The sequence below is a fragment of the Sipha flava genome, unplaced genomic scaffold (genome assembly GCF_003268045.1).
Source record: "Sipha flava isolate LNK unplaced genomic scaffold, YSA_version1 170_pilon_pilon, whole genome shotgun sequence".
NCBI classification, from domain to species: domain Eukaryota; kingdom Metazoa; phylum Arthropoda; class Insecta; order Hemiptera; family Aphididae; genus Sipha; species Sipha flava.
The window spans coordinates 235,222-259,753 of NW_020271906.1; the positions used below are offsets into that span (position 1 = coordinate 235,222).

Sequence of the window (24,532 nt, forward strand, 5' to 3'; positions counted from 1 at the left end):
CTAATATAATACAAATAATGAATAAGTAGGTAAAGTTAATCTATCCATGTAAATCAAAATCCAAATACCACTTAGTCACTGATCGCTGTAACTCAAAAATTACGCAACATACGAACTTGGAATTTGGAATAGAGGTTCTTCTTGTATTTTCACCGTACAATAAGAAAGGATTTTAAAAAATAATGCGTTTAAGTATAGCAGTGGCGTATACAGAAAATATTTTCGGGAGGGGCTACTATCGACAGAGTTGAATTGCCACTGCAATCTAAGAATTACTAACAAGACACAGTAGATACTTATTTACATTTCATTTACAGAATGTCCCATAACTATTTAATAAAGACAACAAGGGCGTATTTGAGTTGTGGTCATGGACGAAACTAAATTTTCTTCGATACAAACTTGAAAATAATTTACAGTTCATTACATACAGCTCATATTTCTGTTATAATGATAGACTAGTAATTTATATTCTTAATTATTTATACACCAAATTTTTTAAATAAATCAATGTATTATATTCAAAAAAAATAAGAGCCATGGAGGGCGAATGCCCCCTTCGACCCCCCCCCTTAAATACGCCCATGAAAAGCAATAAAAATGGTCTCAACTGATCACATTATTTACGTATTTCCTATAGTAGGTATAATCCTGTATCGTGAATGCAATAGTTCATGGTAGGTACCCATAGTGCACGTTACAGCCAGTACCATGGTTACTGTTGTCTATCTATAACCGTTGTCAGTACTATTATCTTTCATAATAAATAATTATTATTTTTTTTCATTATTATTATTACAATTTTTATCGCTGGTCAATATTATTTTGTTAACTACCTCTTCGCCCCCGTCCCCCTTGGGAACGCGCTTGCTACAAAATGTTATTTTGAAGTTTAATTACATATGTTCACTTGACAGAGGCACTTGTTATTTAATTTAAAAAACAAAACGATATTCTTACAAATAATTAAATCCTATGAAACGCACGACGGCACTGTTCATCGGCTAATCGTTACCGTAATAAATAATCTCGTAACAAGTAATTAATTAGTTATAATCATTACGAGAGATCGATTCGGACTGAAACGATTGATAACGTTGTTGGCACCGATACCGTTACCATTGCACTTCGGCTGAAAACATACATATTTCAGTAATCTGTTTTTTTTTTTTTATCTGAGAAACGCAACATTACGTTATACGAATGGACTTTGGACCTCGGGCAGTATTGGTCGACTCGTATGAAATTCGAAAACCCGTAGCCCAGAGCATATTTTAACATACAAAATACGTGGCACTAATTCCCCCCCCCCCCCCCAGTGATAATCGAATGCTACTCAGTGGTGAGTGATCGCACCACTAACCAACAAGAGATGATTTTTCCTGTATGTTGCTCTGCAGAAGAGTACCACGTCCATGAACTACGATGGTACACAATTTTATTAAAGTGCCACCTAGTGAAAAGTACTCTTATGCCAAAATATGTTTTGTCATAGCCCAGCTTTTATTGTATCATGTTGGTGTACTTACCGACGAAAAATGTACACACGTTAAGTTTCGAGTTAAGAAGCCTGTGCACGCGTCCATTTTTTACCGCTGCGTCGCCGTAGCGGGTTATAACCCCCCCTCCCAAATGTCTCTTATTTTGCAAGATATACAGTCATTTTACATAAATATAATGTTTTATCGTAGGTATAATATTATCCCCTTACGGCTGAACATTGTTATAAGTATTATTTCATACATCTTTCTTAGAAACTTGTACTAAGATACTAAGATAGTTTTATAAACTAATCATCAATTTATATTCATTTAAACTTGCATTTTTTAGTGAATATAACGATAACACATCCATAAATTATGATTTTACTCTTAGCTCAGAGTATAACAATAAATATTTTAAAATATCACTTCATAACATTTTTTGGCCTTGGGGAGGAAGTTAGAACCCCCCCCCCCACCATTAGTACGCTACTGCCAGTAATAAATATACTTATGTTTTCAATACCATTAATAATGTGGTCCAAGAGATCCAAAGTTGTATTACATAATTATATCATATTATATTTTTACTTTTTTATTATATCTTGGTGTTAATTGTTATTTCCAGCTTTGTAGACAAGTCTTATTTCAAATATAAATATTATATTATACTTGTAAGAAAAAACACAGGTTTATTCACACAACACAATTATGGGTCCACTTTTGTTTTTGGATACAATTAAACACTTAAATATTACGAAATCAACGGGTGTCTTTTTAGTATTTTATGCAATATTCTAACGAATTTCATTTTAGTTAAAATAAAAAAATAAGTTGTTATAGATTTACACTAGGAAGAATTGAGGCGAAGAATAGAAAACTATCTGTCATACATTTAAGTACTTTAAATATTATTTATTACGAATATTATTATAAATAATTATAACAATTATAATTTAACGTATAAATCAATATAGTTAAAGGATATTGTCTAATTTTAGTGGCAAACATGTATATGGTTTGTTTGAAAGTCATGGAGTAGGTATATATTATGGAATAATCAATTTTTAGTGTAAGAATAATATAAATATTTGACAATAATATATTAATATTATTTATATTAACAGAAATACAATTGTAACTCCTTTAGTCATAATTATTGAATACTATTATAAGTTTCTCAAAATACCTACCTAATATACAATAGTAACTATTTGTTACTATAAAAAAAAAAAAGAAAACATTTCATCCTAAATAAGTGTTATTTGAACTTACATACAATAAAAGATCAAATTAAATATAACTTTTACATATTCACATGTCTAATCTAATTTTCTTGGTATTTTAAACATCGTTTACTTAATATTTATTAGTGTAAAGTAACAGCAGCAATGAATGATAATTTCAACTGTAAAAATTGTTATCACAATGGAGTACCAAATTTAAAACCATTTAATAGTAAAATAATAAAAAATTTTAAATTTCGATAAATGATAAAAAATGTTGCCTTATAATTAAATATTAAATGAGGGATTATTATTATAGGTATACACATTTATATGATTAAATAAAAAATAATCATTATTTTAATTATTATTAATTTTTAATAGTCTTGGGTATTAAAAACCTTAATAAATTATACTTGAACATGAATAAAGAATTAAATTAATAATTAAAAATATAATAGTTATGGTTATAATAATTGTTAATAAGTAATAAATTAAATAATATTTTAACTCACATAACTATACATTTATAAAAATGGCTTAATATACATGTTAGTGTATAGTGTATTATACAAGTCTTAAAAACAATATATTATAGTCATAAATGTATGATAGAAACATTTACAGTGAAAATTATTTAAGACTGAATCCATCCGAAACAAAAACATGTCTTAAATGAGATAAAATGTTGGTCCCGAATGTGATTACAAGTATCATATGTTATTATAACTGTAAAAAAGGAAATTTAATTAAACTTAATAAGATATTAATAATTTTAAAATGCATTAACTTATTTTTTCTTGAGAACCAGTGGTGTTATAATGAAATATCTGACTTTCAATACAATTGGATTAAAATTTCCAATTTTAGTGTTATAATTTTATAATTGGTGTCCAGATAAATTATATATTCACTATATATTGATGTATCTCTGATAATATGATTAATACATTTAATACAATCACTTAATTTAAATTATAACATTGAGTGAAACATATTCATTATTTATCCACAAAAAAAGTTACAAATGCAATTAATTTTTAAATATAATCAACGCATGAACAACATTTTACTCTTTTAAATTTCTTATAAATATATCAAAATGTATAGAAAATCAGAAACATCATAGAATAATTAACTTTCTTTAAATACTTGGATAACTGTAATATCTGTTACATTTCTATACATCATGAATAAAACATTAATACATTTAATAAATATGTATTTGTTATATAATTTGAATAATTTTTTTTTTTTTATATTAAGAAATCATTAATACAATAAAATTCATATTAAATTTAACCAAATTTATATTTTAAAATCAAATATCTTAATTTTTTTTTTTTTTTTTGGTCTGATGAGAATCTTTTTGAAAAAATACACTTATTTTAACAATAACTATAAATATTCAAATTACAATTTGTCATTGATAATAATTTTGCAAATGTTGAGTCTTTGTAAAAAAATTAATTTAATGGTACCATGTAAATTGAATATTTATTTAATCATGTGTTTTCTATCAATAATATACATACATTTAACTTAAAATTTAATTTTAAAATAACTGTATAATATTAGTTTCTTAAACTATATGTTATATTATAAATATGAGAAAACAAAATACTATCTTACATTCTAAATTTCTAGAATCTGACTGTCATGAATTAAATTATCATCAATTCATACATTACATTAAAATAATGGACAGCAAATCAAATTTCTCTAAGAGGATAATATCAAAATAATCAAATTACAATTATTACAACTGTAATAATAACGCTTGTTATTCAGTTAAAGATGTCAAAAGTAAAAAATTTTTAATTGACATTTAATGAATATATATATACATAAAATAGGGTTAACACTATGGAACACGACATATTTAACGTAGTTACAAAGTTTTAGGTCTTTAACTCTCCATTAATCTTGTTTAGCACCCATCAAAAATATATATATTTTTTTTAAATAATAATTTTAATTTCGTGATGTCTCATTCGATTAATAAAATGTCTCAATTATGAGTCTAATTGCATTACATTAAATATTCTATGCTCATAGACCATAACATTAAGCAAGTAATAATATAAATAATGAGTTTTTTTTCTACTATCTAGCTAATAAATAAATTGAAGAAATACAAAATAAAAACACATATTCTATATACGTTGTTACTATTATTATAATTTATTTATATCTTAAGAAAAATCATAGGCATTCAGATGAAAATTACATTATTAATTAAATAATAAAATATATAAAATTAATATGTATATTCAAATGTTACTTACATAATGAATAACATATGTGCTAAAATGATTTAACTCTATACTGAAAATGATAAAGTTATAAAAATATAACAAACCGTTTCACAGTATACATAGTTAAATTAATTTAAAATGACTGAAAGGAAAACAAATGAGAATATCAGTTCATTATGTACTCATTCATTAATACATAATTACAAATATACTAACAAAAAAAATATATTTGTAATATTATATAAATTATACTTTAGTTTTGAAGAAAATATTTTTTTTCTACTTTTATTTTTATCATAAGTTTATATTTTAATTTACATAAACTTAATAATTATACTCAACTTTAACATGATAATGTATTGAGAGTACACTTATACATATTATGAACATAAATTATTAAAACAAATAGTTGAATGACCAAGAAAAGTTATAACAAATGAAAGGCGATATTATGTTGAACAAAGCAAAAAAATTAAATTAAAATATTTTGATAATAATTCATTATACATTTTACACAAGTTTACACCATAATAATGGATTAAAATTAGCAAATATCTAATTCAAAAATGAATTGCAATGAGTAATCAAAAGTGTGATTAGATGATAATGACAATTTCGTAAAAGTTACTTACATGAAACGAATCTTCTTATATTTTAACATAATTGCACCTAATTTTATATTATATAGTATATAAACAATACATTTGGAAAAAAAAAACATTTATTTTAAATAAATATTATTTATAAAATGAAAATAACAAAATGTTAATAATATCTATTTCTACTTTTTATTAAGTTTACTATTGATGTTTGAATTTTAAGAACTTAAGAAACAACCAATTTTTTTTTACAAATTAATGGTAAAGAGAAAAACATATTAAGTAAAATAAATAATTTTGAAAATTTGGTGTAAAAAGAGTAATTGTATAATGATTATTTATAGTCATAGTTTCTTAACATGGATAAAAAAAAAAGTTTATGTATCAGTATAACATATCTACTTTTAAATTATAATTATAAAAAAAACTAATTATACAAAATATTTTAAGAAATGGTAACTTTAATATAATTAAATAAAAATGGTTTAATAATGGTTATCAAATATTACCCATTTTATAATTATATTATTTAGAAACCAATATTTTTGAATTTTATAATTTTAATTTAAATCAGTTTGAATACATAAATATTATTTTTAGATTTTGTTAATGATTTAAGTTTATATTGTATTTATAATTACCATCATGTCTATTCTTATTAGTTACTTTATTAGCGTATAGAGATCATCTAATTAGGAAAACAAATTTATAATTAGATAATAATTTAATAATAATCAACATAGAATTATTGAAATGATTTGTTTATAATAATAATAATAGTAATAACTAAATAAATAACCATATATTAAAATACTGAATTTTAAAAAATTTTAATCGTATTTTTGTTACTGAAAATAAAACCAAAAAGGAGTTTTTTCCATTTTTAATATTTTAACTTGTATATTTGGGAATTGTACTTAGCAAGAAACTAATTTGAAGTGTGTAGAACAGTACTAATCAACGCACTAACTGTATTTCCCAGCACTGTTAAAGAATTCGGAGTTTTTATAGAGATAATCAAAGATACAAGTTTTGAAGTGGATTCTTCATCCAATGAATGAACAAGTGAACCAACTATACGGCGAATAAAAACTAATAATGGCATTTGGCGAACATTATCCAATTGTTTTACTACCATTATAACTTTTGTTATACATTCGACTGCCATTTTTACATCAGCTTCTTGATTATAAATGCAAGACATTTTTGATGCCTAAAAAAATATAATAAAACACTCTGTTAAACTTAGAACAATAAGTACACACATAATTAAAAAAAATATAGAACATACAAAATAATAACAAAATTATATTTTAATTAAAGTTAATAATAGCTTAAAATAAATTTTAAATAGAATTGTGAAACAAATCATATGTAATAGAATAAATTACTGAAGTCACAGTTATCTAGCATCTAGCAGATCTGAGATATACATCTTGTAAAATATTTTATGAAAAAAATGTTTAAAAAACGAAAACTATACAGATCTTAGTATTTCAAATTTTAAGAACATTTTATTGTAGCTCCAATAAATTATTTTACACAATAATATCTTAATGAATGAAAAGTCTGTTTATACATTATCTTAAATTTATTATAAATTTAATACATTTGAATAAACCGTATAGAATTTCTCTTTTAATTCTTGTATTTATATTTTAAATATATGATAGGATAGATCACAATCAGGCAAATAATAAATCATACATACATTTACAGTATCAAGGAAGTTGTTAACCAGACCACCCACATAATCCCAAGCACATTCATCGCTATATGGTTTTTGTACAGTAGTTTTCACATATACAATAATTCTCATGACAGCATTCATAACACAATCCAATAAGAAAAATGATGCCTCGATAATATTTTCAATTTTCGCTGAACTTAGGTAGTTGGCCACAAAACATTTTACTTCATGCATCGTAAACTTAGGCATATACTGGAAGAAAGATACATCAAATATAAAATTATACATTTCAAAAAATACAATAGATTTTAATAAATATAATAAGTATTGATTTAAAATAAATGAATTGTGAATTTCAAAAAGGGCCCTATTTTTTTCATCTACATATAAAGACCGATATTTTATGATCAATAAAGGTTCATATCTCTGTTATATTGTGATGAATTCATTTATTATTTATTGTCAATTGCTAAAATAAAGAAATATAATTCAAAAGAAAATCAAATTTTTTAGTTTCCTGAATTATTTTAATTTTCAGATATGAGCCCTTTTCGAAATTCACGATACAAATATTATCAGTCACTGGCATATATAAATACATATATTATAAATACATTACATATATAATAATGAATACTAAATACATTTGGATATATTTGTATAGAAGTTTTAATTTAATAAGATAGTTGATTTTATAAAGCAAATTATATATCTATATATATACACATATTTAATAATTTGTAAATTCAATTCCAGAAAAAAAATACTGAAAAGTATGATTAACTTTCTTAATAAAAGTTAAATATTTTTATTTGTCTTATAATAGAACAAATAAGGTTGAGAAACTAAAAAAAATTGTGAAATAGATATTAATTAATAAATATAATTAAATTTATAAAATTCAACAACTCAATTTATAACTTTTTTTTATCATATGTATATCATAACTTAATTTTACTCTGTGTAATATTTTATGATAAATAATTTGAGAATACTGTTAAAAACCAATTATAACTTGTATTAATTAGTCTAAGCAAACCTTAAGTTCTTAGAGTTACATAAGCTCATCAATATTTTTTTAATGGTTATCACTTATATTATTTTATTTTGTTTTTAAAATGTTTATAATGTATAGTTGATATTTCATAAAAAAATAATTCACCGAATATAATCAACTATCTTATTAAATTAAATGAAAATAATTTAGAATTACTCCTATAAAATTAGAAACGATAAAATAATCCATATAAATAAGTAATTAAAATGTTTAAGTAAAACAAGTTAAATTACTGTAGCAATACTGAAGATAAATTCTTCACGGCAGAGTTGAGTCGATGATTTATTTAAATTAGAGAATGAAATATGACTGTGAGATTGAATAGTCATAATGAAGTGTTCGTCCATTCCTTCAATTGTTATATAATCAGCTGCCCAAAAGCGTAGAAAATGAGCACGAGTCATCAAATGCAAAGTTGATAACTCTTGTTTGATACTATCTAAATTGTTTGGTTGGACTGTAAAAAATATATCAAAATTTTAGATAATCAAATCTTTTACAAACACAAGTATGAAATATAATATAAAACCAATTTATGTCATTAATTTATTCATACTGATATAAGACGCATAATGAAGAATTGGTTGTGCAGTCGTAATGAGAGCTTCACATAAAAAAACTCTACTAGTTGAATAATTTTCAATGGTCCAACGTGCTTCATCCAGTATTTTAGCCAACCGAATTAATAATTTATCCCATACATCTATATCAGGTAATGTCATCAATTGACATTCTAAGAGAAAAAACTAGAAAAAAAAAATCCAGTTTAAAAATAATTTTTTAAATTAATATGGAAAAATACAAACTTGAACTATGGAAATCAAAAAATTCATATGTCCATAATTTGTTCCAGGGTTGAGAAGAGGTACAAGAACATTTGCAAGAAAAGCTTTTGGTCTTATCAAACGTAACATTTTGGATCCAGAAATCTATAAATACAATAAACATTTTTATATAAAAAAAACTCTTCTTACTTATTAATATGTTTTTACCCATTGGCGAAGATTAAACTTTTCATTTTCTACTAATGATGCTTTAAAATCTAACCAATTTGAATATTCTTGATAAATAAATTGTGGATTCATGTTTGAATGAATTTCAACCAGTACTCTGTGTAAACATGACCTTTGACAGTCGATACTTTTTACCGGCAAACCACAAATTCCACTGACATATTGTTTTATTAATAAATGAAGTATTCTTTTAGGTTGCTGCATAACAAGCCAAATTAACTTTGTCATCACTTCCTGTAAACAGTTAAATTGGTCATAAGTACAATAATATAATACAAAACATAATACAAGTTTCAAAATTAAGCACCTAATTGTTTTGAAAGTGCTTTGATTGACTTACTTTTTGATCAATTTTCTCATTGAATTCATTGTGGGCAACATAGTGCATTGTTTCTTCAAAATCTTCTGATAAATAAAATTCATTTTCTGCATGATTAACAATAACGTGTCGAAGCAAGCTCATTTTATCCTCAATATCCAAGTGTTTAATTCCCCTGTATATAGCAATACCCATTGGTTCAACCACTGAGCCTCCATTTCTACAATGGGTCAAATAATTATCAACAATATATTTATAACAATTGTAATCAATGTTTTCCATGCAATTATCTAATGCTTGAATGGCACGGGGATGAGTAAAAACATTAGTATTTTCAATCATTCTTTTTATCCAACCGCTAAGATGAAATTTGGAAGACTTATTAACACGATCAACCATTCCATCAATGTCAGAGCTATTGACGCTTGCAAAATCAATCCTTTCTATAGATATATTGCGTAAAATAGGTCTAAATTCCTTTAAGAAACCTTCATTAATAGCTCCACTGTCTATGAAACTACACAACTCATAACATAGATGTCCAATTGCTGATTGTAGATTGGAATCTTGTCCGGAAACTTCAATCTCATACCATGAAAGCCATGCATCAATACTGAAATTACACATATTCATACACTTGTACATGACCACATCAAAAAACTTTTTAAACATTGTTCTTCCAGAAACATCTGATGGGTCTACAGAACGTAATGATTCTAATGTATACAAGGGATATAGTTTGTAATTGTCAATAACATCTTCAAATTTGATCATTTCTACAAGTATTGAGAAAATAGTTTTCACACGATATCCATTGTACTTAGTCGTTTCTTTTTGTTCTTCTTCTAAATCAATTCTTCTGATATCTTGGGGCAAATAATCCTTACCAAATACTAACATGGCTTGATTGAAATGGCTAGTTAAAGGACTTTCTAAATTGGATCCTACAGGCCCACATTTAACAGATTTCATCAATGCAATAACTAAACTCTCTGTCGCTGATAGTTGTAAAAGTGCATCCATAGCTTTAATCTTATTCAAAGTAATATCAACTAAATCGCGGCAAAAACTGTATGGTGTGCATGTTATAAGTTCTTCCACATAAGGCCTCAATTCCAATATATCCACAAGTTTATAATATGTATTCCTAGTGATGGATTTACCATGAACATATCGTTTAAGTTCTAGCGATGGATCTTCTTTAACCCAACTGCAATTTTCTATCTCTGTATTCAGATACAGAATAAAATGAATAATTCTTTGGGAATGATTTGAAAATTGAAAATTTTTCATTCTTAAATGTTGGTCAACTATGGCTTGAATTTCTGGTACGCTGAGATAATCATCTACAAAAAATAAATATAACATCAAATTGTGAAATAATATGAGATATTTTAAATCATCTATGCAAGTTAATATAAATCAAGTATTTAAAATTGTTTTATAAAACGAATAAATAAATCATTTTTAAGGAGAATACTATATAATATGAGTAGCAAAAATATACTCGAGAATTTTGAAACAAATAATAAAAGTATAATGTATCATATAAAAATAAAATTATTAGATACACAATAAAAAATATCAATAAATTAGATTCAAAAAGCCTTATAAAATTAATATGAAAATAAGTCCTTTAATTTCTCATATGGACGTACAAACTACATACATACAATATTCGATTATTATATAAATATAACATAAATAAATCCAAATACAAATGTACATAATAAAGTACCTAATAAAATGTGTAAATTTAATGAAGATCAATAAGGAAATAAACTAACAATTATTAAATAAAACATTTTATACTCGATCAAAAATAAATAGTATAATAATAAATTTAAAATTCATATAAATAATTTTGTTTTGAGGTAATTGATTGCATTTTTAAGATTAAACAAGTACAATTGTACAGTTTATTCTAAATAAATTATAAGTGTAAAATTTAGAAAAAATGAAAGGGTTTCACATTGAAAATTGGAGCATAATCAAATAAAGTAAATTTAATAAAAAGGGGACTCTGTAATGAATAAAAAATCACAATATTATAATTTTTTGTATTAATAGAGCACATATTTTAAGAGTAATGTACAATGAACTTAGTAAAAAAGTAATGAAATAACCTATTAATAATAAGTTAATATATGCATAGAATACATTTAGATAAATTGATAAGGTTTAAATTTCTTAACCATATTCTATGTTTCTGAACCATAACCTTTTAATAATTGATATCATAAACTCTATGTATATAAATATAAATATTCAGACAATGTAAATAATAAAAATAAATTTGACTGTATAACAGTGACTATTGTAAAACACATAAACGGATGCCCATAAGCAATATTTCTGCAAGGATTTAACACAATGGAGTTAAACAAGCAAGTAATAGCATTATACTTATGGTTATGTTTGTCTGCTATACAGAGAGAGTACGATTATCATTGAATGAGTTGACTTTCAATAGGGTTGTATTGATACGTGAAAATGATGCGAGAAAACCATTTGGTCAGACATTGTCAACCGACAATATACACAAGAGAGCTGAACCAGAGTGTTGGTTAGCACTGGAGAACGGTGCGACACATGAGTCGCGGAAGTATGGAAAAATAGTCAAGCGAACCGAGTTGGCACAACAGGCGTGCGCAAATGGACGGTGACGCGCGTCACACCGTTGGGTCCGGTACGTGGTCGGCGGCCACGTTCGCGGAGGAAACGGTGTTCGCGGTAACGCGAACGGCTAACCTAGACAATGACGAGCGGTCGTCGAGGACGCGCGACTAGGCGACGGTAACAAATGTACTGACCGTTGGGATGGGACTTCGTGCTGATGAACTTGTTGATTTTGTCCAGTAATTCGAAGATGAACGCGTAGTCGTGCCGCAACTGGGCGGCGGCCGCCTCGCCGCTGCTGACGGAGTTCATCGTTCTCCTGGTCGCCACGGGCACCTGGACGGTGCGCACACGTCGGGTGATGCGGAGAATGCGCCTTTGGAAGTTAGGGTGGCCAAGGGGCCCCCGTTGGTACGGCGAACCGTTGCCGGGCACGGACGGATCAATGATGACGATTGGCGGGACGACTTGGACGACAAGTGATCACCGATCGGCCGGGATGCGGACGCGATCGAAAGGCCGTGTACGACGGGTAGTGACTGAAGTTTTGTCGAACGAAGAGAAAGAGAGAGCGAGAGAGAAAGAAAGAGGAGGGCGCGCGGACTGAACGTTAAACGCGTCGTAGCAGTTGTGCGTCGCAATCGCTCGTCGTCGCTGTTGTCGTCGGCGGACAATAATCGATGGGAATGGACAGAACGAGCGAACGAGCGCGCGTGCGTACGCTACTCCGTTATCGGGAGAACGCAACGGTGGCGCGGTGCGGTGTCGAACAATATCGAACGGAACGTTTCATGCGGTGCAGCGCATTCGCTTTCGCTGCGGACGGACGAGAAAAGTCGTTGCGGGTGCGGGCGCGTCGACGCGAGAAACGATCAGCCCCCAAACAAATCCGGTACTGCCGTGTCTTCGTATCGGTATGCTTTTTCCGTCCTCTTTCCGCTCGCACGTTTCACGATCGAAGAAAACGCACACCGTCCTTATCGCCTAGCAACCGTCGTGAACCTCGGTCCAGGTGCACAACACTGAAAACGCGAACAACAAAACAGCCGGTCTTATCGTCGACCGTTCCACGCGCGTCGTTAACATAATAATCTCTGTCGATCAATTTAATGGTTATATAAATAATACATCCGTGCAAATACGGCGTACACGCAGTGGCTGTGGGGTTTTTGATTTCCGTTCGTTATTATTATCAACTACGGGCACGAGGGCCATCGGTATAAATATAATATATATAGTCGTAATGGATTTGCGATGCATCGGAGTCGTGGATCGTCGTTAGGGCGAGCGTGCAATTCCAAATGCTTTCGCGTCGTGATATTATTACAGGTTTCGGTACGCGGCGATAAAGTTCGAGAACCGTTGATCATTGGCGTTTCATTGTCTTTTGTAAAAAACGTATATGTACGACCACGGTGTTTTTGATTTTTTCGAAAACGATACAACACGAAATCATTTTTTTTTCTGCGTGAATAAAGTAGTTCAAGTAACTTTAAATCTACCTCACACGAACGATTATGTTTAAACGTGAGCAAACATTGTGCTACGAGTCGTAGTGTTTCTTAATGGGATAAAATTAGGATTGACATACGTCCCGGGAAACCGGGATTGTCACCGGTTTTGGACTTCGTGTCCCGAAAAATGTTTTCGGGACGTCCATATATGCCGGTTTAGACGTTTAGAGGAAATGTAGAATGGTTTAATTTTTAATTTTGACGATTTAATCGATTAACAATATATAATAAAACCATAATTTGTAATTTACACATATCAATATATAATAATTTTATTTTATTTATACTATTAATAATGATCCTCTCGATATATTAAAAGTTCTATAAAAAATGTATTACTCAATAATGTGTTTGTTTTGTCCCGGTTTCGCCTTATAATAAATATATGGCAACCCTAGATAAAATGCAAAATGTCAAGATATGATACATATATAAAAATATAAAATATAAATACATAGATAAGATTGACAGGCCAATCGAGCTTATCTGAAAACGACCACATGTAATTATAATTGTATTGATATAGGAGTAGAGGCAATGTATATTGTCCCGAGTGCCGTTGACGCGTACACCCGACGGAATATTTCGTGAAAACTATGAGGTCGTTGTGTTGTATTCGGTTCATGGTTTGTACCAGTGATGGGCGATTTGTATCGTATTTTAAGAGATATTTTAAGAGATCGATTCGTTTTTGTGAAGATCGAATTGAATCGTTAATTCTATTTTTTATGTGAATCGAATTGTTGATACGATATTTTATGTAAATCGATTTATTGTTATTTGTTGATCCGATTATGTAATACAAATTAAAAGCTATTACACATATTATATTTTCAACTACTTTTCACCTAAAGCACAGGAAATGTTATTACAAAAAAAACCAAACTGCAAATAATGCCATGAATTGATTAAAAAAAAAAAAAAACCATCTATAAAGTGAATCGGTAGTTTTTTGGATTGTTCTTTTCATTCCGATTTGAATCTTTTCAAAACATCAATTAATTTCTAAAAATCACCCATCATTAATTTAAAGTGAATCGAATTGATCTTTTCTTTCTGATTTAAATCGATTAAAAATATCGATTCATTTTCAAGAATCACTCATCACTAGTTTGTACACCACGCCTCTCACGACTTGCCGGTCGGTCTATGATATAATAAACATGGTATGCTGCATGATATAACAAACAGTTTATTATATCATAGCCCGTGCTCAGCTCAATCGTCGAATCCCGATTACACGTACACGTACCCCGCACCGGAGTCGACCCACCGAAGAACCAGTCGACTCGTAATCTGTTTCTAAAATAGTATACATACATCTGTTTTACTCGTAGTCATGAGAATGCAGGCATTTGGTAGATATCTGCCCCCTTCCATAATTTAATCATGTATTGTATCTGAGCGGTTCCCAAACTTTTTTCATTCGAGCCTTCCTATGAAATGAAAACAAATTATCGCGCCTGCCGTGAATAAATTGTGAAATAACACTGAAATAGTGGAATATTTTATTGGACATATTGGACAGATATCGATCGTAATAAAAACCACATTATGCGTGTAGATCAGTGATGGCCATAGATTCTTTAATAATGTGGGAGGGGTGAACTTCATACATGTATTCACATTTATGTATTTTCCTATCATGATATAAATAATAGATAACAAAAATTTGAAAAAAAAAAGCCCATGGAGGGACGACTGCTACATTTGTCCCCTCTGAGGACATCCTTGGTGTGGATGAGACAAACGTTTCAACGAAACTATCGTCGATCGAAATAAATAAATGCAATTTTTACTCCACATGATGCAAGCCCTCTAATGATAATAACTAGGGCTCGGAAGTTGTAGGAGCTAAAAAAGGCAAAATATGCACAAAAAAATTGTAAATTTGCATGAAAAAATGTATTTAATATGTAAAAAAATTTTTATAAAATATAAAAAAAAATGTACTAGGTAAGTATACAAAACAATTTTTTTTTTTATGTTTTTATTAAATTCAAAATTGTTTGGGTGATTTTTACGGATTGTAATTTTTTCAATCTAAAAAAAAAAACAAAATAAAAGTTATTTGAAAAATTATATTTATTTGTTATTAATTCAATAAACATGTAGATTATTGTAACTGTCATACCTGTAAACGTATTGCATTGAACAATCAGAACTTCCTTTGTATTTTCCATTTCAAACGAACGGCGAAAAACTTCTTTCAACATCCGATGAAGTTATGGGTGCATATTTAAAGTGCGCTAAGTTATTTCCATTTAAGTCATCTGGTAATCCTTCCATTGATGTTGCTTCATCAGTTAAAATACATGAAATTTTTTTTAAATCATTAAAACCACGGTTTTTTTCCAAAACATTTTTAAATTTTTTATTGATTGCAATTCCTGCCTCGCCAATAATGAGCTCTAACTTATTTTCTATGGATTTCACTATCGCTATTGATTCATGTAACGGGAGTTTTTGTCTTTCGAGTTACGTTATTGTTGTCGGTAAAAAACCAAAATTTATATGAATGAAAGTTAGATCCATTTCCACAGAACGGTCACTTACAATGATTTTAGCTTCTCTAATAGAAATCGTATCGCTCGAATCTAGAAGTTGTAAAACTTTATATTTCTTTAAAATGTTGACAGTAGTATGAAGCTGCTGGAAGCCATGTCCCTCAACGAGTTAGTATAGGCTCCGGTGGAAGTGGAATTCCAAGAGCTTCAGTTTTAAATAATATATTACGAAAATTCACACATAATTGACAGAATTATAAAATAATCTAATACACTTGCCTTATTGCTATTAAATTAACGGTAACGTCGATAATATTACAGTGTTCACCTTAGTGCTATAAAGATACACTCCGTTAATTTAAATTGATATAACGACGGTAAGATATGGCGACTAGTACGTTAAATAATCGAAAATAAAATAAAAGAAAACTTCAAATTGTTTAGAAAATATTACACAGGCATAAAAATCTCATAAAAATTATAAAATGTGCTTAAAACGCATATGAAAATTAAGAAATATGCACTTTTTTTTAAAATTGCCAAAATATGCAAAAAAATGCATTTTTAATTTTTGTATTTAAACTCGTTTTTGTATGGAACGGATTTCTAGCTTGGTCTGCTATAAATTGAGAGTATACAGAAAAATATAAAAATATGACTTATAACTATATAACCTATAACTTCCGAGCTCTAATAATAACTCATAGATAATCTGAACTATTCATATTCAAAGTGTAAATACCAAAGTGTAAATAATTTTTTACATTTATAATAATATTTTGTAGGTAGGTATAATTTTATTTTTTATAATATTGTCTGTGTTATTGTAGACATTTGTATTGATAAAATAGAAATAATAATAATAATAATATATTATAGGAATGATATATTCTGGAAAAACCAAATGGAATTACAGCTGCCACAGTTTTTCATTAATTATGTTCCCAGAATTAATTGATCCGCAATTAAATACAATTTAATTTTCTTTTCTAATATATGTGTTTTTATTTTTTTATTTGTTATAATTTATTTACCAAATCAGTTTCAACTATTAACTCGGTACATTATGTTTTTTTTATATCTACATAAAAATAATAATTGAATATCTTATTGTATGTACACCAAAGAATTTGTTATTATCGCTGAATCATCCGTATTATTATTTATGACGATTAGGTAGGTAATCTGAAATTATTTCGTAATTGAGTATTCAGAATCTAGCCGTTATTGCCGGTCCTCCTCACTAACAATATTGTTCATTTACAGCACGTACTAATATTATTGCCTATACCGAACCCCTTAAAAATTATCCATGTGAGCAATACCAGTGTAAATTGGGCAGTGTAATTTATTAAAATTGTATTTATTATTTGTATTATGTAATTTGTTGTGTGAAAATTTTAAATTGTCTGATAATAAATACAGTTATTAAATTTTTTTTTCTTCTAATTTTATTCATAATATGCTATAAAGATCCGCTAATACTGTAGTAATAAATTTCTACACAATTAATGGTAGTAATAGTAAATTTTTTATTAATAATACTGATAATTTTTAAAATATTTAATACTCTAAGGAAAATTTATTATCTGTGGCACCAATTATATCTCCGTAAACTATTAACATGTTTAGAAATTAATAATGATGATTTACTACAATATATATCTGTTATATCATATGATATATTGATTAAAATATAACAGTCTTTAATTGAAAATTTGTAGATTATAGGTATATTTGATGTTTTAAAAGGGAAAAAATCTAAGAATAAATTTATTATATGTATGTTTTTTTGTATGTTTCTTAAGTACTACGAAAATGAGACGAATAAGCCAGACAAAATTGCGAGGCTTGGGATGGACGGATTTTAATTTTAAAAACACATTGAAATATGTCTTCTAGTTTTTATAGTTTTGATCGAATCAATTTCTAAAATTTCAATTTTTCATTTAAAAATATATCATTTTAAAAAACACAAATTTCTTTATTGACCTTATTCCTTGCTTAATTTTTTCAATATAAAAAAATCGCTTCTATCGGAACCTAGGAGACTTGTATACAAAGTAAAATATTTTTTCTAAATTAAAATGGAACAATCTCGAGCTTTGTAACTTTGTCTAACAATTGGATTGTTTTATATGGTTTTTCAACTTGCTTCAGCCACCCTATCATACTTTAGTTCTATTTAAATAACTGTTTAAATGATGATATACTCGTATTTATATTGATATATTAAAATAGTAAGTATTTATTATTAAAACTTAATTACTGGGCCGTCCAAAAGGGGGGGGAGGCAACGGGACCATTTTGCCCCAGGCCCCTTTGTTGGAATATTTACTAAAGATTTCTCATAAAGTCTTGATGTATAATAATTAATATTAAAGCCTCGGTTATACTGAGCAATTTTACACGCTGCGTGTCGGCGATTAAAGTCGCGCGTGTGTGAGCATGTAGCGACTTGTCCGATTACATTGAGCGATTAAATTATAAATAATATGAATAATATTAAATTATATTATGTAAGTATGTAAGGCAGTATTTTTAATATATGTAAGGCAGTAATTTAAATGAACTTGATTAGCTAAGGTTTGGAAAAATATGTTTAAATTTTATTATTCTCAGTGAGTATTTTGTTTATGATATCTTATTATTATAGTAAAATTTAGGGCCCTCAAATTAATTTGCCTCTGGCCCCGAAAAACCTCGGGACGGCCCTGCTTAATTATACGCTTTATTAAAATGATAATTGTTTGAAATGAAGAAGTCTTTATCATTGAAATTTCCAATGTTTATTAGAAATTTTTTTTTAACTATTTGTAATTAATTAATTATTAGAGATTTTATTTAAATTAAACAAATTTTGTTTTTGGATGAAAGATTTTATGTACATTTAAAATTAATGAATTCTAATACTTTAGGAAACAATACATAGTTGTAGTTTAAATAAGAAACTTGTTATAATATTTAGTATATTACAGTTTGTTAAAAGGAAGAATGCCTATTTTATTTGTGTATAAGCAAAAAAAAAAAATAATACTAAAAAATATACGTAAATGTCTAATATTATGAAAATCAATTTACGAGAATAATATACAATAAGTATCTTAAGTAGTATATTCAGTCAGTTATAGGCGCAATAATTTCTGGGTACATAAATATAAATCGGTATATATATTATACAATCGAATTGCGTAGTTGCTCATTGTGTGTAAACAATGTGAACACGTTTTCGTTTAAATATTATGATTTTCATCATCTTTTGTTAGCAGCAATGATTATATAATTTCTATTCTTAGCTTCTTTTTATTATTACACATTGATTATTATTTTAAATAGATATACAATTATATAATCATATTTTGTATGAACAGTTTTAATAAATTTTTGTTAGATATTAATTTTATTACTCAATAGTTTTAAAAATTATTTTCATTGTAGTTAATGATTTATAGCCATTTATTAGTCATTAACTTCAACGAAATGTGTTAATCATTACTGAAAATCGTATTCAATAATAAATGTACAATGATAGTTTTTATAGATTCCTTTAGCTTCATTTATAAATTTAAAAATATTTCCTTGGCTGATTTTAATATGAGAATTAAATTATATCATATATATTATTGTTTCACTCCCATAACTTAAGTTCATTATTAGTTGATATATATATAAATATATATTGTTATGTTGATTATATATGATGATAATCACACAGTAATATAATAGCATTAACTAACAGACCATTATGTTTGTTTTCTTTTTGATATTTTTGTACCTATATTCTATAAATGAAACGAGGAATATTTAGACATGCTGTTAAGATTCAAGCAGAAGAATTGCTCAAATAATCACAGTCATAAGAGATTTCTGATTGAAAATGTTGTGTAATTGGTATTATGGGGTGAGATATTTTATTATTTTTCCAAAAATGTTCTAAATAATTGCTAAAAACTGACGAAAAGTTATAAAAATATGATAAAATTTACAGCGTACTGGTTTTCATCAAAGTCGAATTTGATTTTTCTGCTATATCAATCATCTAAAAAAATATAAATTGATCAACTCAACCTTTTTTACTCCAAATATTTTTTTTTTAAAACAATGGTTCATTGGTTTCAAGTTTAAAAGACCAATTACTGCAATACCATTCACCCATTTCTATCTTACCCACTCTAGGAGTCCCACTCTTTTCAATTTTTTTTCTCCAAAATGTGAATACTCTTGATTATCTAATATATAATTACATTTTCTACAGGTAGGTACTATTTGTTTAGAATTTTTATAATTATAATTTTGATCAAACGCTATTACATAAATTAACTATTGCCAAGTTTTTAAAAAAACGAACAATGTGCAAAAATCATAGTGTGTGATTCATTACAGAAACGTTGTTAATTTTTTAAAAAAAAATATATTTTGATGAATAAATAAGATGTATAACGGTGTACAACACATGAAGGTGAAGGTCAGTAGTATAATGCGTTTGACATAGATACAACTATATTATAGTGAAACTAAACATGCGTCATAAATATCAAATTTATAAATGTCATTATTTTTAATACATAAATCGTTAAAATTCTGTTTGGACCACTATAATGTCCAACTAAAACTGATTTAAGAATTAAGTGCTTGTACAGGACAGTTTTAATGTTGAAGAGAGGGTTATGAAAATTATTTTATGAATCAGATAATTATATTTTTTATAAATACCTATATAAAATATGTTAAACAATAAAATTAATCAGTTTGTTAAAAGATATTTAAACTATGAAAAATTTATAATTTATCGATAGTTCTTTTAATAATTATAATCAAAACATCTGTTTTATTGTGTTTTTAAAATGTATTTATTAACAAATAAACAAAGAAAAAAAAATCTTGGAATTTAAAAATTACATATATATATATATATATATATAATACATTTGTCTTGTCAGAAATAGTTATTAATTACATTTTACAATATCAAATCACAATTCCTTTTGTTTCTAAACCAGTTCAAATTGTATGTCTTGAATTTCTCACTACTATAATAATGTTTTTGTGTTAAACGAGCTCAACATCAAAATAAAATTGATTTTTGAATGTAGACAGTAGACCGTGTTATAGGGTTCAGACTTAACCGATCCGACAAATCGATTTAATTTCATCGTGTAGCAGACGCAGCTATTACCTATATATTTCGGCAATCGACTGAACGCAAGTATGATCAGACTTAGGTAAATTAAGGTAAACCAGAATACGTTCCGACATGAAAATCATAAAAATAATTTTATGCTACAAATGTATGCGCAAACGTGTGTGTATGTGTGTAGATGTATGTATAATAAATATATACAAACAAAATATGATTAATTCCAAGTCGAAATTTAAATTGTTTAAGAAAAAATTGTGTTTCAAATAAAAGGTCACCTACATATCTTTGACCCCTCCCTCTTTCCTGTTATGTATACACCATGGTACTTTAAATAGATCTTTGGATTTTAAAGTGTGTAGATGTATGAAAAATAAATAAGGTAGGTACTTATCAGTATTTTGAAGTTAAATGATAATTTAACGTAAATGGTGTACCTAAGTACTTGATAATTAAATCAATTGAAACTTTAATTAACTAGTATTATAAAACACAACTGTCTAATCAGTGCCGAGCATTATTAAAAATAATTAAACAATGGTTTTAATTGTATTTATTCATTATTTATTAAATCAAAATATGATAGCTGAATTCATTTATTTTAAAATTTTTAATTTTTATAATATGTGAAGTGGATAGAATATTTACTATGATTTCTTACTTAGTAGTTTTTATGTATTATTATTAATATATATATATATATATAAGTACTAATAGTTGTGAAATTGATTAAGAAATCTAAATTTTACTAATTATTTATATTATTACCTTCAATTACTGCAAACTGGTACTTAAACAAAGCTATTATTTTATTGGTTATAAAGGTATTATCATTGACACAAAAAAAAACCCGTAAAAAATAACTATTTTATTTACACAAAAATAAATATAATTAATGTATAAAGATTAAACTTAAGAATTTATTATCTAGTTATATAAAAGTATGATTATTAGATCTATTACTAGTGTATTATTGTATATATTTTTCTACTATCAAGACCAATAAAAATTTTAATATACAAATTATATTAATATTTTTTCGGAAAAATGTTATGAACCTCTTAACTTACATTTTAAAAATAATATCCGCATATTAGCTCTAATAAATACAAAAAAATACAATATGCATAAATGCACCAAAAAATCACTAACTAGTAAATATGTGGTAAAAAAATTGTTACTTTAAATTACTTTATATTATCTGATAAATACCTCGGTTATGGTTGTAAATGTCTATAACCGTAGCAATATCCGTGGAAGATAATACCACTATTTGTTCCACAACCAAAACTGTTATGATACAAGAAGATAAACAAAATTGATATTCGTGATCAAATTGATATATTATTGAATTTATTATCATATTATAATGATAGAATAGTAATTTATATTCCTAATTATTTTTACATTACATTTTTTAAATAAATCAATGAATTATATTCAAAAAATATACGAGCCATGGGGAGGGGTGAATTCCCCCTTCGCCCCTTCCTCAAATACGCCCTTGATATATAGTAGTAGTGACATGATGATAGATTTTTAATGAGATGATATTGAGTTTACTGTAGAATTAAGGTATCATTGTTTCAAAATTATTAAACATTGTTTAAAATTAATTTATAATTCACTTAATATTTTTATTCGGAAATATATTTTATTTTTTTTTTTGTATTCTTCAAATAAACAGAATATTATTACTTTTAGATGTAATGGTAGCTTTAATATTTTTTTGCGTATATCCAGGGATAACTTTGAAGTATTAATTATCCTTGTTGGCCATCAAATTGTTTTCAATATTTAAAATTGTTGATATTTCTGTCAAATGACATTTTTTTTAAATTCATTTTTTTCAGTGGGTCTTTCTTGATATAAATTTATCAACTGAGAGACCGTTTCTTTGATTCATTCCATAATAATATTCACGTGAAAATAAATATATCTTAACGCAAGTTAAAACTATACATTTTTACTTCACGATCACAAACAAATTCAATTCACGAATTGAATAGAATTAAAAAAAAAAAAAACCAAAATCAAATTAGTTTGGAAAGTACATGATGAATGAATTAAACAACAATAATAATGCCGGTTTTCCAAGAGTCGTTAATAATTATCGTTATCATTAATAATTATTATCTTTATTATTAAAGACAAAGTTTGACTGTTCTGGGCGTGTGAATACATTGTATCCGAAAATATCTACAAAATTGTTTGGTGTTTACCGCCACTAGTCGGGAAACTAAATTTTGTCGGCGACAATGTATGCGACGAAGTTGGAAACAAAATTATTAAAAACATTTACGAAACTTTGTCAACGGCAATGTTGGTAAGCAAATTTCTTGGTGTGGAAGCACAACGCTTTAAAGCACAAGCTTTCAGTGAACTACTTACAATCTCACTAACTACTCACTACATGCTTTTACTCTCGTGACCCATATGTTATAGTATATATTTATTAATGAAATCGGATAAAATACGAATATGTTTAAAAACAATGAATTATAGCTTTTAAACATATACACTATAAATTAAACTAAAGCATAACCTATTGATCTATACATAAAATAACGAAAAACAATTCAACTAAAAACTTAAATTTTTAAATTTCTTTTACATTTTTAATTTTTATGGATACATCAATGAAGAATTATTAACTACATACAGTCTTGTAAAGTATTCGAATCGGGGGCGTATTTAGGTAGGGGCTATGGGTCCCGTTGCCCCGAGCGGCAAATTTTTAAAGATTTAGGGAGGCGGGCAATTTTTATTTCATACTTTACCCACCGACACAACTTACACAAATAATTTGGCAACATGTTCTGTAAATGAGTGTGTACAATTTCAAGGCTATATAAAAAACATTAAAGTTTAGTTTACAACAATACAGATGTTACGGTTCATAAGAGAACATAATTTTACTAGTGTTCATCCCTATGTTGAAGTAGCTTTACGTATTTTGTTGTGTACACAATCTACAAATTGTACTGTAGAGCATTCTTTTTCTACATTAAAAATAATAAAAGCTACTGACGGTCTACAATGGCTAAAAACCGCTGCTCGGCTTTACCAGTATTAATAACTGCAGCTGAAATAACCACTTCATTGAATTTTA

General features: G+C 27.2%; 1 protein-coding gene across 1 annotated transcript; it reads right to left on the reverse strand.

The window, feature by feature from the left end:
• Nucleotides 1-6,444: 6,444 nt before the first annotated feature.
• LOC112679909 lies at nt 6,445-13,247 on the reverse strand. Its single transcript, XM_025549852.1, has 8 exons — nt 12,457-13,247; nt 9,665-10,989; nt 9,304-9,558; nt 9,118-9,240; nt 8,868-9,057; nt 8,545-8,768; nt 7,276-7,506; nt 6,445-6,777 (listed from the first exon to the last, which is right to left on the reverse strand). The coding sequence occupies exons 1-8, from the start codon at nt 12,572-12,574 to the stop codon at nt 6,493-6,495; spliced, it is 2,751 nt and encodes a 916-aa protein (XP_025405637.1). The 5' UTR covers nt 12,575-13,247; the 3' UTR covers nt 6,445-6,492.
• Nucleotides 13,248-24,532: the final 11,285 nt, after the last annotated feature.